The sequence below is a fragment of the Poecilia mexicana genome, unplaced genomic scaffold, assembly GCF_051168715.1.
Source record: "Poecilia mexicana isolate PSO_F unplaced genomic scaffold, ASM5116871v1 scaffold_1, whole genome shotgun sequence".
NCBI lineage: Eukaryota > Metazoa > Chordata > Actinopteri > Cyprinodontiformes > Poeciliidae > Poecilia > Poecilia mexicana.
The window spans coordinates 3,175,552-3,186,886 of NW_028263370.1; the positions used below are offsets into that span (position 1 = coordinate 3,175,552).

The 11,335-nt window shown below is 42.2% G+C and overlaps 1 protein-coding gene across 1 annotated transcript in view; it reads left to right on the plus strand.

Moving 5' to 3' along the window:
- Positions 1 to 11,335, plus strand: part of pkd1a (polycystic kidney disease 1a) — a 77,608-nt gene that overhangs the window by 25,708 nt on the left and 40,565 nt on the right. Inside the window, exons 8-17 of the mRNA XM_088006806.1 lie at positions 347 to 527; positions 3,137 to 3,351; positions 5,822 to 5,943; positions 6,270 to 6,414; positions 7,551 to 7,810; positions 7,899 to 8,249; positions 9,054 to 9,536; positions 9,625 to 9,756; positions 10,440 to 10,615; positions 11,181 to 11,311. Of these exons, the coding sequence (XP_087862932.1) occupies positions 347 to 527; positions 3,137 to 3,351; positions 5,822 to 5,943; positions 6,270 to 6,414; positions 7,551 to 7,810; positions 7,899 to 8,249; positions 9,054 to 9,536; positions 9,625 to 9,756; positions 10,440 to 10,615; positions 11,181 to 11,311 (2,196 nt within the window). The remainder of the gene's footprint in view (positions 1 to 346; positions 528 to 3,136; positions 3,352 to 5,821; positions 5,944 to 6,269; positions 6,415 to 7,550; positions 7,811 to 7,898; positions 8,250 to 9,053; positions 9,537 to 9,624; positions 9,757 to 10,439; positions 10,616 to 11,180; positions 11,312 to 11,335) is intronic.

An 11,335-nucleotide genomic window follows, 5' to 3' on the forward strand; every position in this document is an offset into this window, starting at 1 on the left:
TGTTTACGTACTGCAGTTTGCAGTACGTAAAGAGAGAAGACATTTTACTCCCTTTATCTCTACTTTTAATCCAAAACCATGACTATAATATCAGAGTTTTGATGTAATTTGTTCTGTGTTTTAGTTTCTATGTAGCACAGATTTTAGAAAAATACACAATCCAGGTTTTAGTCATAAAAGGTGGTGATAAGGATCAAATGAGAAGCATATTTAAAATCGCATTTATTGTGTTCTTGCATATTTTTTTTTAGTAATCTTTTATTTTTTTAAGGAACTGTCTTTTCCCTCATAGTGTGACTTCAGATATTCTGAGAAATCACACGACTGTTTGCTGCTTTCTCGCCAGCCTTCCCGGACTGTCCTCCGAGGGAAGGGGTGTTGCACAGCAAGTCCTCCAGCTGCTTCCAGATCTTTCCAGCGGAGCTGAGCTGGAAAGACGCTCGACAGCAGTGTTTGAGTCGCAACGGGGATCTGGCTGTGGTTAGGAGTGATGAGCTGCGCAACCTGCTGGCACGCAAAGTCACACAGTGAGTGAGCTGGGGCCTTGGTGTTTTTCTCGTTGTGACGACATGACATTAAGCCAGTGCCGTGATTTCCATCGGTAAGTTCAAGCTGAAGAAAGGCAAATACAACCAGGACGTGTTGGAAGCTTTCAAGTGAAAATCTCATTTCCTGTCAGCTCTCTCACAAGGTTTGGAGCTTTAAGTGCAACGGATGCTCTCTGTCGGTCTCCAGCTCGGTGAAATAAGCATGTGGAGCTTTCATTATGTTGTATATCCCTTCCATGCATAGTGGTCACTACAGTGGACAGCTGTCTAAAAGCCATTTTCTTGAGCTTCTTGTGGATTTTTATGTTATAAATGCACACAGATCACTGAAGTGGACACTAATGCATCATAAAATACATCATCAACTACTGGCCATCAGCTGCAAATGCAAGAAATTATTTTTGTTAAATCCAATATGGCCGACAGACAAAACAGCATGCCGACTGACCCGGTCCCTCCTTCTACTGTAGACGACTCTTGCAGGTAAAAACAATATTGTGATGTCAGATAATCCCTAAAAAAGGGAAATTCGTATTTCCCTTTTTTCATTTCAAATTCCATATGAAATGAAATGGATATTCAGAAGAAAGAAGGTGTGGAGAGGGACTTGGATAAAATCCCGTCAAACACAAGATTAACAGCAGCAACAAGAGGAGTGAATAAAACTGATTGTCTCTTTGTTGTGGTACCTGTTGGTGAGAAATATTGACCTTCAAGTGCATCCATCCCTTACACGGAGAAGAAGGCAAAAACCAATGTTCATCTGGGAAATCTTGGGTCCTGCCATCCAGGTAGATCTTCTTCTGTACATCCAAACAAGTACTGTTGCAGACTACCTTCTCGTGAAAGCAGCATCCCCAGGTTTATTTCTCTTCCAACAGAATCATGCTCCGTGTCAAAATGAAAAACTACTTTAGGGATGGTTTGACAAGATCACCAAAGACTCTATAAGGTGTTGACTGAATTCCCCGATCGAGTGTCTGTGGGAAGTGCTGAGCAAACTAGTCTGATCCATGGAAGCTTTGCTTCATAACCTCCAGGACTTAAAGGACCTCCTGCCAGATAGCACAGCCTTGTGGAGTCCACACCACCATGTTTTACGGCCATTTTGGCAGCAAAAGGAACCTAACACTAGTAGGCAGGTAGACGTAATGTTATGCCTGATTGTTGTATCTGAGGTTTCCCTCAGAAAACTTGCTAAGCCTTGTGGTTGTGGCGCTCGGCAGTCATTTATCCAGCCGCCCGCCGTGTTTTTGAGTTGAAAAATGTTTAAAGTTGACAGAAAATTTGATAGTATCACTTGATAATTATGTGTTATTGGAAGATTAATATCTGAACACCAACCATAAAGTCTTTTTAAAAATGCTGGCATTTACAAAGTCTGGTGGCCCACCAGGCTTATAATGCCCTGGGGGAATCCCTGATGTCTGTCTTGAACGCATATGATTATACGGAGGATCGTCTTTGATAGAATAATTCTTAATATGTGCATAATGTTAACGTTTGTTTTCACCTGGATGATTTCCTTAACCATACGATTGGTTTATTAAATTACATATTTAACCATGGTTTTGAAAAAATGGTTTTTCAGATCATCAAATCAGTAACACAAATTTATTATCAGACAAAGAACACCTGACTCAACACAAAAATCATTTTTCGAATATTAATTTTTTGGGGGGGTTGAGGGGGACTGGGGGTCTTCCATGCATTGTGTTCTGCATATCAAGACGGTCCTCAAAAGCTCCCACTGCTTATCTTTATCCGATGAGCTGTTTGTGGACTGAACTCTTTGGGAATCGTCCCGATTGAGCCGACCCAACGACCCCAAGTGTTTGCTGTTTTGGCTAAAGAAATTTCCAAAAACACATCTGTGAAAGCACAGCTGCATTGTGAGCTAAACACCCTCACAGTACTCCCACCAGCTCTGTGTGTATGTGTGTGTGTAGGTGTGTATGCGTGTGTGCGTGTGTGTGTGTTAATGTGAGGGCAGAGGCCCTGGTCTCTTAGTTTGACGTAAAAAAAAAGAAAAAGGAGAAAAAAAACCGCTGCTGATGGAGCTTGTCCTCTTTCTCCTCCTTCACTGTTGTTTCTCCTCCCTCTTGCTTATATAAGAGGGCTAATGCTTTTTTTTCTTGAGTGACTTCAAAACTTTCTCTTCTTCCTCTTGAGCCCTTTCCACTAAGTTATTATCTAATGTTGTTTTCGCAGATGTGTAAAAAAAAAAAAAAAGATTCCTTTCCTTTTCCTTCTCTATGTGACAGGAAGGAAAATGAGTGTGGGGAGTTGATTCGGCTCTGTATGCACCTCAGAATGAAAAAATACTTTGCATATCCACCAGACTTTGTTCTACAGTTCACACTTGCGTGATTCAATCCCCTTAAAGTACAATTAAAGCTTCCTTTCACCCCTTTCCGGCAGCAGTCATTGATTGAAAAGTGGGAACATAATTCGCAGCTTCTTTTGTGAGTCTTCGCAATCAATGATGTATTTTTTTTTTTTTTTTTTACTCGTTTTATTGTAATTTTCCTATGCACATGATTTTCTTTTTTGACTTCTTGAAAATGTTCTGGTAATTTTTGCACCAGGGAGCGAGGCGTGTGGCTGGGCTTAAGCGACGTCGACTCTCCGGGGAAGCTGCTCTGGGTGAACGGATCTGAGGCTCAGGACGGGGAGGAGGGCCAGCAGCCGCGCTCGTCCATCTCCGGCGGAAACGTGTGCGTGTCCTTTGATCAGAGCGGTCAGACCAGCTCTCACCTCTGCGACTCCAAGAGGGCTTATGTTTGCCAATACAACCCCCACGGTATGCTCACACACACACACGCACACACACGCACACACACACACACACACACACACACACACACACACACACACACACACACACACACACACACACACACACACTCTGATCATATGCAAAAAGGCGCATTCAATACAAATGCAAATGTCACCTCGAGCACCAAACAGCAAGGTTGATTATATGAATTTTCCACATCTTTAGGTTGTGCAGGCGCCTTCAGTATCACAGCTAATCAATCTAAGTGTAGGTCGGCCTTTCTTAAAGCTCCTCTCATAATTGGAGCACAAATTGTATAAATTGGTCCTTGTGCGAGAGCTTTGATTTCCGCCACTTTCAACATAATAAGTGTCATCATGTTTTCCTTGGACTCTAAGGCAGCCTGAAGTTACCCAAATCAGATTTTTTTTATTTTTTGCCGTTGTCTGACCTCCATCTGATCTTTCCAGATCTTCTCAGGTCTCATTTTTAGAAATGGAACCCAGACAACTTGGACATGTGGTCCTAAATCTGATATGAATCTGATGTTTTCAGATGTGACCGTTGATACTCAACAAACGTACTGGTACAGTTCTGAAGCGGGAAGATAAATAACAACAATGGCCGACATTAACACGCATTAAGTTGTTACTGCACTGGCTCCAGTTGGACAACAACTTCAAAAACAGCTCCACCTTTATTACCCACGTGTGCTAACGCTGTTTGCACACTCGCTACGAGTGGCATTAATGCATCAAGTTGAAGGACCCGAACACTGAAAATAAATTTCACTCTGCTGGAAGTGACAAGACTATTGCTGTTGTCATTTCTGGCTCTATTGTAACAATAAATGAGAAAAATGTTGCACTTTAAATAAATGTAATATTAAATCTTCAACATGTGGGCATTTAGCAAAATGTGAAAGGGCTTTTAAAATGTTTCCTACGAAATGAGCTCGTTGCAAAACCATTAAATGGAGAGCACACTTGATTGCTTCCCAAGTGCCGAGTGCAAAATGTTTACTTAATCTGAATGCTAAGTGTGCCACATAATGTGAATGAGTCACCGAAAACAAAGAAGACTTTAGATTGAAAAAGTTTCACTCTGACTGGTATTTCCTCAAAGTATTTCAAATACAGTAGGATAGAAATCAGGACGTGTAGGAATGAAACGGCGTGATAGTTGTGTTATGCTTTAGGTGGGTGTATGAGTGTGTGGCTAGCAGCTGATTTCACTGGTTATCTGTCTTTCACGGTGCGTCATTTGTTTTCAGCAGTTCGTCTTTCTTCGTGTCACTCTTCAGGAAATAAATGATTCAAGTCTTGTGTGTTTTTTTTATTCTTGTTTTTTCTTGTTTTTTGTCTCTGTGACTTTCTAATAACAAACGTTTGTTTCTGATTTCTTTTAAGCCGGCCTCTCTTTAGTGACGAATTTGAATTTGGCAATTTAAGCATGAAATCCCTAATTATTATGATGAGGTTTGTAAGGGGAAAAAGATTTAGATGATTGGCAAAACTAACTAAGAACAATTGCTCAGAGTATCTGATTGGACTTGCTTGTCCAGGAAACCAGTGTAACTGAGCTTTACTGGTGAAGCTGGTGTGCTTCCAAGCTTGCAGCAATTAAAATTAAATTATGCTCAGGCTCAAACGCTGCTGCTGTCATAATTCAGCAGTGTCCAAAATGCTCTATAATTGTCTGAAATCTAACACACCCGTGCATCTCTATAGCAAATCTAACTGGTTAGTAAAATAGAGCAACTACTGCGCTGTACTATACTGCATTGTTTTCATTTCTCTAACAGACAATGCTTCATATTTCCACTGATATTTTTAATTAAGTAAACCACTTTGCTAAAATTTTGGGATCACATTACTTTCAGTATATTTAGTAACTGAAGTTGCAAGTGTATTTCGGTAAATTAGAATATAATCGATTTTTATTTTACTAATTATATTCAAAATGTGAATCTTGTGTTTTATGTCTATTACGTACAGAGTAGTAGATTTCAAGTACTAAACTACATCAGTGCAGCTGGTGTGGGGGCAATCAGTCTGTGGCTCTGCTGAGATGTTAAGGCAGCCCGGCTTTAATGGGGCTTTAATAGGTTCTGGAGTAACTTTAGCACAAAGAATGTAACAGTTGTGGCCCGATGTCCTGGATTCGTCTTCGTGTGGTGGATCTGGAAGCACTGCCTCCAGCTGCTCTCCGTGCCTCGTAAATTTCTCTCAAACCTCTTGAAACCTCTGTGGTTTCTCTTGCTGTTTGAGCTCATTTTTCTACTGCACGTTTTTCTTCCACTCAACTTTTTTTTATTAATATGCTTGGACACAGCACTCTGAACAACCAGCTTCTCTAGCAATGACCTTTTTGAGGCTTATCCTTATGTTAAAGAGTTTTAATAAAAGTAAACACATGAAATCACTCTGTGTAATGAATCTAAATGGTATTAAATAACTCTTTATTCTGTGTTTTTTTTTTTTTCCTGTTTCAGTGCGCGTTCCAGATGCCGGAGTGTACCTGCTGGGAATGGCCGTCTTTCCTTCCGACCATCCGTTATTCCATTTACCAGCAACTCTGCTCTCTGCTCCACAGTCTCTGAGCAGCGTCATAGAGGTAAAGAGGGATTTCTGTTTATTTAGACGTTATTATTTTAAAGCTTATTCAAGCCCCCTAGGTGACATGGAGATTTTTTTTCTTTTGGTAATTCCTTCCAAAAGTATTGCTTTCCCTCGCAAAAAGAAGTCTATTTTGTATACAGTCACAATGAAAACAAATGCTGATTTAAAATTGCGCTTAGCCAATGTGCACGTTTAAAGATGTTCAGTGAAAACATCTTTGTACATTCTTAACTTTTTTGTGCAGAAACTGGTTGATAATTGTGAGGTAAAATAAACTGTAAGTCTACTTTATTTATATTGTTTTTTTCCCCCCGCTCTCAGATGCTGATGTTTCCTGCGATGAGCTTTGTTCAGGCTGGCCGTCTGTCGTCTTTGGAGATCATCGTCCAGGAGCAAAGCTCTACAGTCCACATCAGATTCCAGACCTTCAGACCCAAATGTCCTGGCCAGCACCTGCTGCTGCCCAGTGAGTCAGCCACAGAAACACAGTCATGTACTCTGGACATGTAAAAGACCTGCAGAGTTTACCAGCAGGGGTTAAAAATCACACACACACACACACACATACACATAGACCACCTGAGCCCACACCTTCAATTACACACATATTCTCTTACACTGACCCCCCTGTCTGAAGACATTACGGTAAATGACAGGGAAAGTGTGTGAATGGAGGCAAATGGTCAAACCGGAGAGGAAAATGAGAGATCAAATAAACAAGATCCTCTCCTTTGTGAGGCCTTCAGTCTTTAACAATCGCCACACTTACAACAATATTCATGCAGAGGTGCACGCAGTGACAAATTTCAAATCTCTAGTTTTTGACTCCGAAGTAAATTTATAACAACAAATAAATTAAAATAAACGTTTAATGTGTTTTTCCTAATCTTTCTGACTTGTTTAAAACAAAGACAAAATAATTTGGAGTTCACATTTTAAACTTCCTTCAGAGTATTATCTTAACAACTTGCACTTTCAGCTCATTTAGCATATTTATCATTACCAAGAGATGCCACCATGTGTTTTTCCTTGAGAGTGTAGACCAATTCCTCTGACTCTGATTTTTCCAAACATTTGCAAACATTTTCCAAATCCAAAATTTTCAATAACAAAACAGTAAGTCATTCAGGCTTCCTGGAAGATTGGTTGAGAAACGACCAAAGCTACGAAGTGAAATGATCGGCATCCACTGAGGTCTGGCTCTCAGTGCTGGAAACCTAGTTGAACAGCTGGTATGTTGTTTTTAAATAGTTCCTTACAGCTTTTGTCCCTCCACTGAGTTCACTTCTAAACCCCTACTGGTAATGGTTCATTTTGAGTCTTCCTCCCATAGTAACAACTTCTACAGGGAAGATTGTTGTTAATGTGTTGTTCATGTTCTCTGATCAGAAAAAAAAAATTATTTTTAAGTTTCTGAATTCAATCCCATTCAAATAGAAAACAGTGCAATTAAAACAGAGACACACTGATCAGAGATTTGGGACAGATTTCTGATTTTTCCAAACTTTTGACCTTCTAAGTCTGATTTTAGATGATAAAATAAATGTGAGATGGTATTTGTGTGTTCCCTGGAGAATGATCAAAATGAATGTTCTGTCTCAGGTTGCGGTGGTCCGGCTTGTTCTCCGGTGGCGGTTTGTGTCCCCAGTCAAACACTGATCAAAGATTCGCCATCGTGCCCCCCGGCACAGCAGTGGTGTCCCTTCCAGGGTCGTTGCCTGGTTCTGTCCCAGCCATGCCACCCGTCCTCCTGTACTAACTGCACTCGGGGTCACCACCTGCCACCAGGAACGTCAAGGCCTCAGTACACCTTAAAGAATGAAATTGTCTTCACTCTCTCACCAGGACCAGCGCGTGTATTGGTGAGAGGAGGAGTTTTTTGGGGGTTTTTGCCATCAAGATCAATTCGCCTTTCTGCTCTCTGTAACTTTGTTGTCTTGGATTATGCAGCAGATACAAGACCAGCTGGAGGACATCCTGGTCTCACCCGGCGACGTAATCGCTCTGCAGCACGACGGCGGCCCATCAGCTCTTCTTCATTGTCAGTCGTCTCAGCAGTCGCCGTGGCGACAGCCGGTCCTAGCCCTGAACTTGTCCGAGTGGTTCTGGATGAACGACACCAGACAGTCAGCAGATCTCCCAGATCTGAATGTGGAGAATTTCATAAGGAATGGTGAGGGCGGCTGGCTGGAGGAGGAAAGCTGCTGCATCAGAGTGCTGTATGTGGGACAGAACAGGACCCAGCTGCAGGGAGCCCAGCTGTCTGCTGGTTTACCCCAGCCTGGACTCTACAGCCTGCTGGTAAGTCATCAATTCTCATGCCATTTCCCAGCATGCATCTGACAGATGATGCATGCAAAAGAGAGGCCACTTAGGAACTCTTGGCCTGAAGGGAAAAGCCTTTAGTGCATGAATTTGTAGTTTTTATTGCTGTAGAACTCAATCTTTAAGTAAATAATAGTGTTGTTGTTAGTGCTGTTTAAAGCGGCATTATTTTCTAATAAAAATAAATGTTTTTTTTTTTTTGTTTTTACATTTTTATTAAAACTGTCACTATGTCCTGACATTATAAGACAGATAATCTGTGAAAAGGTCCAAGTCCTGCTTATGCTACTATTGCCGTCTGCTGAAATGCTATGCTCCTGGTCAAACACAACTAATCAGAGAAAGATCTTAGCGCTGTCAATCAACCTCGTGTATTCGCTGCTCATTGAGCTAATGGTGGAGAAACAATCTGTTTCAGGAAAAATATTTATCCACTGTCATCGAAGGCCATGCTAAAAAGCCTGAGCATTCATGGCAGGTTCTGCTGACGGGGAGAAGCTTTGGCGCAGCAGAGAGAAAGAGGAATGATGTGAGCAGAGCGTAAACACAAGCATGATTGACAGCGCTCACACCCTCCTCCTGGTTCTGATTGATTGTTTCTGACCAAGTGGTTTAGTTCTGTAATTAGCACAGGGGAAAGGCAGAGGAGTTACATTTTTTTTCACAGATTTTCACCACATTGTGACAGTTTTAACAGATATGTAAAAAAAAATAAATAAATAAAAAAAACTTATTGGAGACGGTTTGAGCCACAATAAATGAGCCAAACTTTGCCGACAGGTTTCCACCACTGAACCATCATACCCATCTTCAGCATCCTGTCCGCTCAGAGTCGTACCTCCCCTCGGTTTGACGATCCTCCACCCTCCTCTGAACAACGGCACGGTCTACATGCAGCCCAACAACACCAGGCTGGTACTCAGCGTGCAGTCCCCCTACGAGACGAGGGTATCGCGACGAGGCAGCAGTGTCACTGTGGCCTTCCAGTCGAAATGCCCTGCTGAGGTTTTGTCCAGCCCGGCTGTCTGTGATACCGGGTGGAAGTCGGGTTCAGCAGCCGAAGCCTGTGAACCCGTCTTGTATGCGGTGCTAGATCTGAGTTTGGGAGAAGAGGAACAGAGAGGCCAAGTGCAGGTGGAGCTGGAGGCGCATAATAATGTGACAGAAGCCACCCTGCCTTTGGTCGTCCACTTGGAAGACCCACTCGAAGGGCTAGTGGTGCAGCCAGACCCAGAACACAGGGTCCTGATGGAGTCCGTTGTGGTACGTTTATGTTTTGTTTTTTTTGGCCAACTTTGGTGCTGTTTGTACCGTATGTAGTTAACATTAGTGTCGTCTGTCTGTGTTTTAGAGCTACACTGCGTCGGTGCTTAAAGGTTCTAATCCCACATTCAAGTGGACTGTGGATGATAAGCCCTACTTCACTTACTTCAACAGTGTTCTCAACGTGATCTACCAGAACGCTGCCATCTACAAGCTCACAGTATGTTTTAGTCGCAATAATCAGCTTCTGTTACAGTGACTATGCTGAAAGGTTTAGTTTGTTTTTTTCCCCCTCTGTAAAAGTCAATGACTCAAGACAATTAGCTGAGCAAACTTGGATGGATAACTTTTTCCAAATGACATTAAATGATCAGTAAATGTTAGCTTACTGACATGCTTGAAAATTACATTTACCTGTTTGTTTTACTTGTTGCTTTTTTTGCCTGTCAGGCAAAAATTTGAGTCGCACGCAGCTGCAGCTGCCGATAGCTAGCCGCTAGCATGTCCATGGTAGCTTATTTGTGTCCATCTTGGATAAGTGCAAATTTATTGCCAGTTGGCTGGACAGCATTCATTTTTGCCTCTGGCTGACTTCTGTTGCCAAAACATATGAGGAGAGATGCAAAAAAACTTTTAAGCTAGGCTAAAGCTGAAGAGAGTTATATGAGAAGGCTAAGAAAGCAGGGCTTTCAGTTTTGGCTGTGCTTGATTTTAATGCTGCAGGTTCCCCCAACAATCCATGATATTTACAGTCTTAAATGTAACTTAAGGCAGCATAAAAACCGTTTTAAAAAGTCTTACACTTGACTTGTGGAAGTCTGCCGATATCCTGATCTTGTAATTTTAAAGTTGGACATGGCTCCAGACTACAATCTCCTATGAACTGTCCTGCATCTCTTCCAGGTGACTGCCTCAAACCATGTCAGCACACTGACGAAGCACTTCAACATAACTGTGGATCGACTGCAGCCGATGGCCAACCTCACAGTCAAGGGGGTGCCGGATGTGGTTCCTCAGGGGTCCAATCAGACACTCACCACCTCTGTGCTCGTGGACATGTCGGTGCCAGCCACATTCCGGTACGAATCGTTGGAGAAGGGTCAGAGGGTCACTGAATTAATAATGCACAGCTTTTCAGATATATACCCGGTGATATTCTGTTTATCTTTCACTGCTTATGAAGTAATAAAGCTGTCCATCTTCTCAGTCTGTCTCTTTTTCCTTTCATTTCTCAGCTTTGAGCTTCCTGTATGCCATAACAGCACCACAGCAGTTGAAACAGCTTTAAATTTATAACCGTGTGGTCAGGGAAGATTGCTGACAAGAATTTTCCTCTCTGTGCAACTGTTTCCCCAGTACTCCTTTTTTCCCCTTCCTAGCCTTTTTGCTCTTCTCCCTGCCCCCCAACCCCTGATCCACTCCTATCTTCTTAGTCTAAAGAGCCTTCAAGTTTTTAGCTTTCCATTTCTTCTTTTCCAAACCCTCCATTGAACCCTTTTTAAGAAACGATTCACATTTTCCAGTCCAGCGTGTATATTTTTGTGTACCCAATCCGTCACTCGCATTGTGAAACTTTAGGCATCAAACGGAGAGAAAAAGTAGATCCTCTCTTGTTGACCTTTCATTGACTCTTTTCTTCTGCAGATGGTCCTTTGGTGACGGTGGATACGAGGAATTTGAGGCAAAGCCTCCATATTCTCCGTCTCTCCTCTGTAAAGACTCCCCTAACCAAGTCCTCTTGAGCAAAAACATCACCTATATCTACTCTCAGCCAGGTACGGCCTCCTTCCTGAACCTGT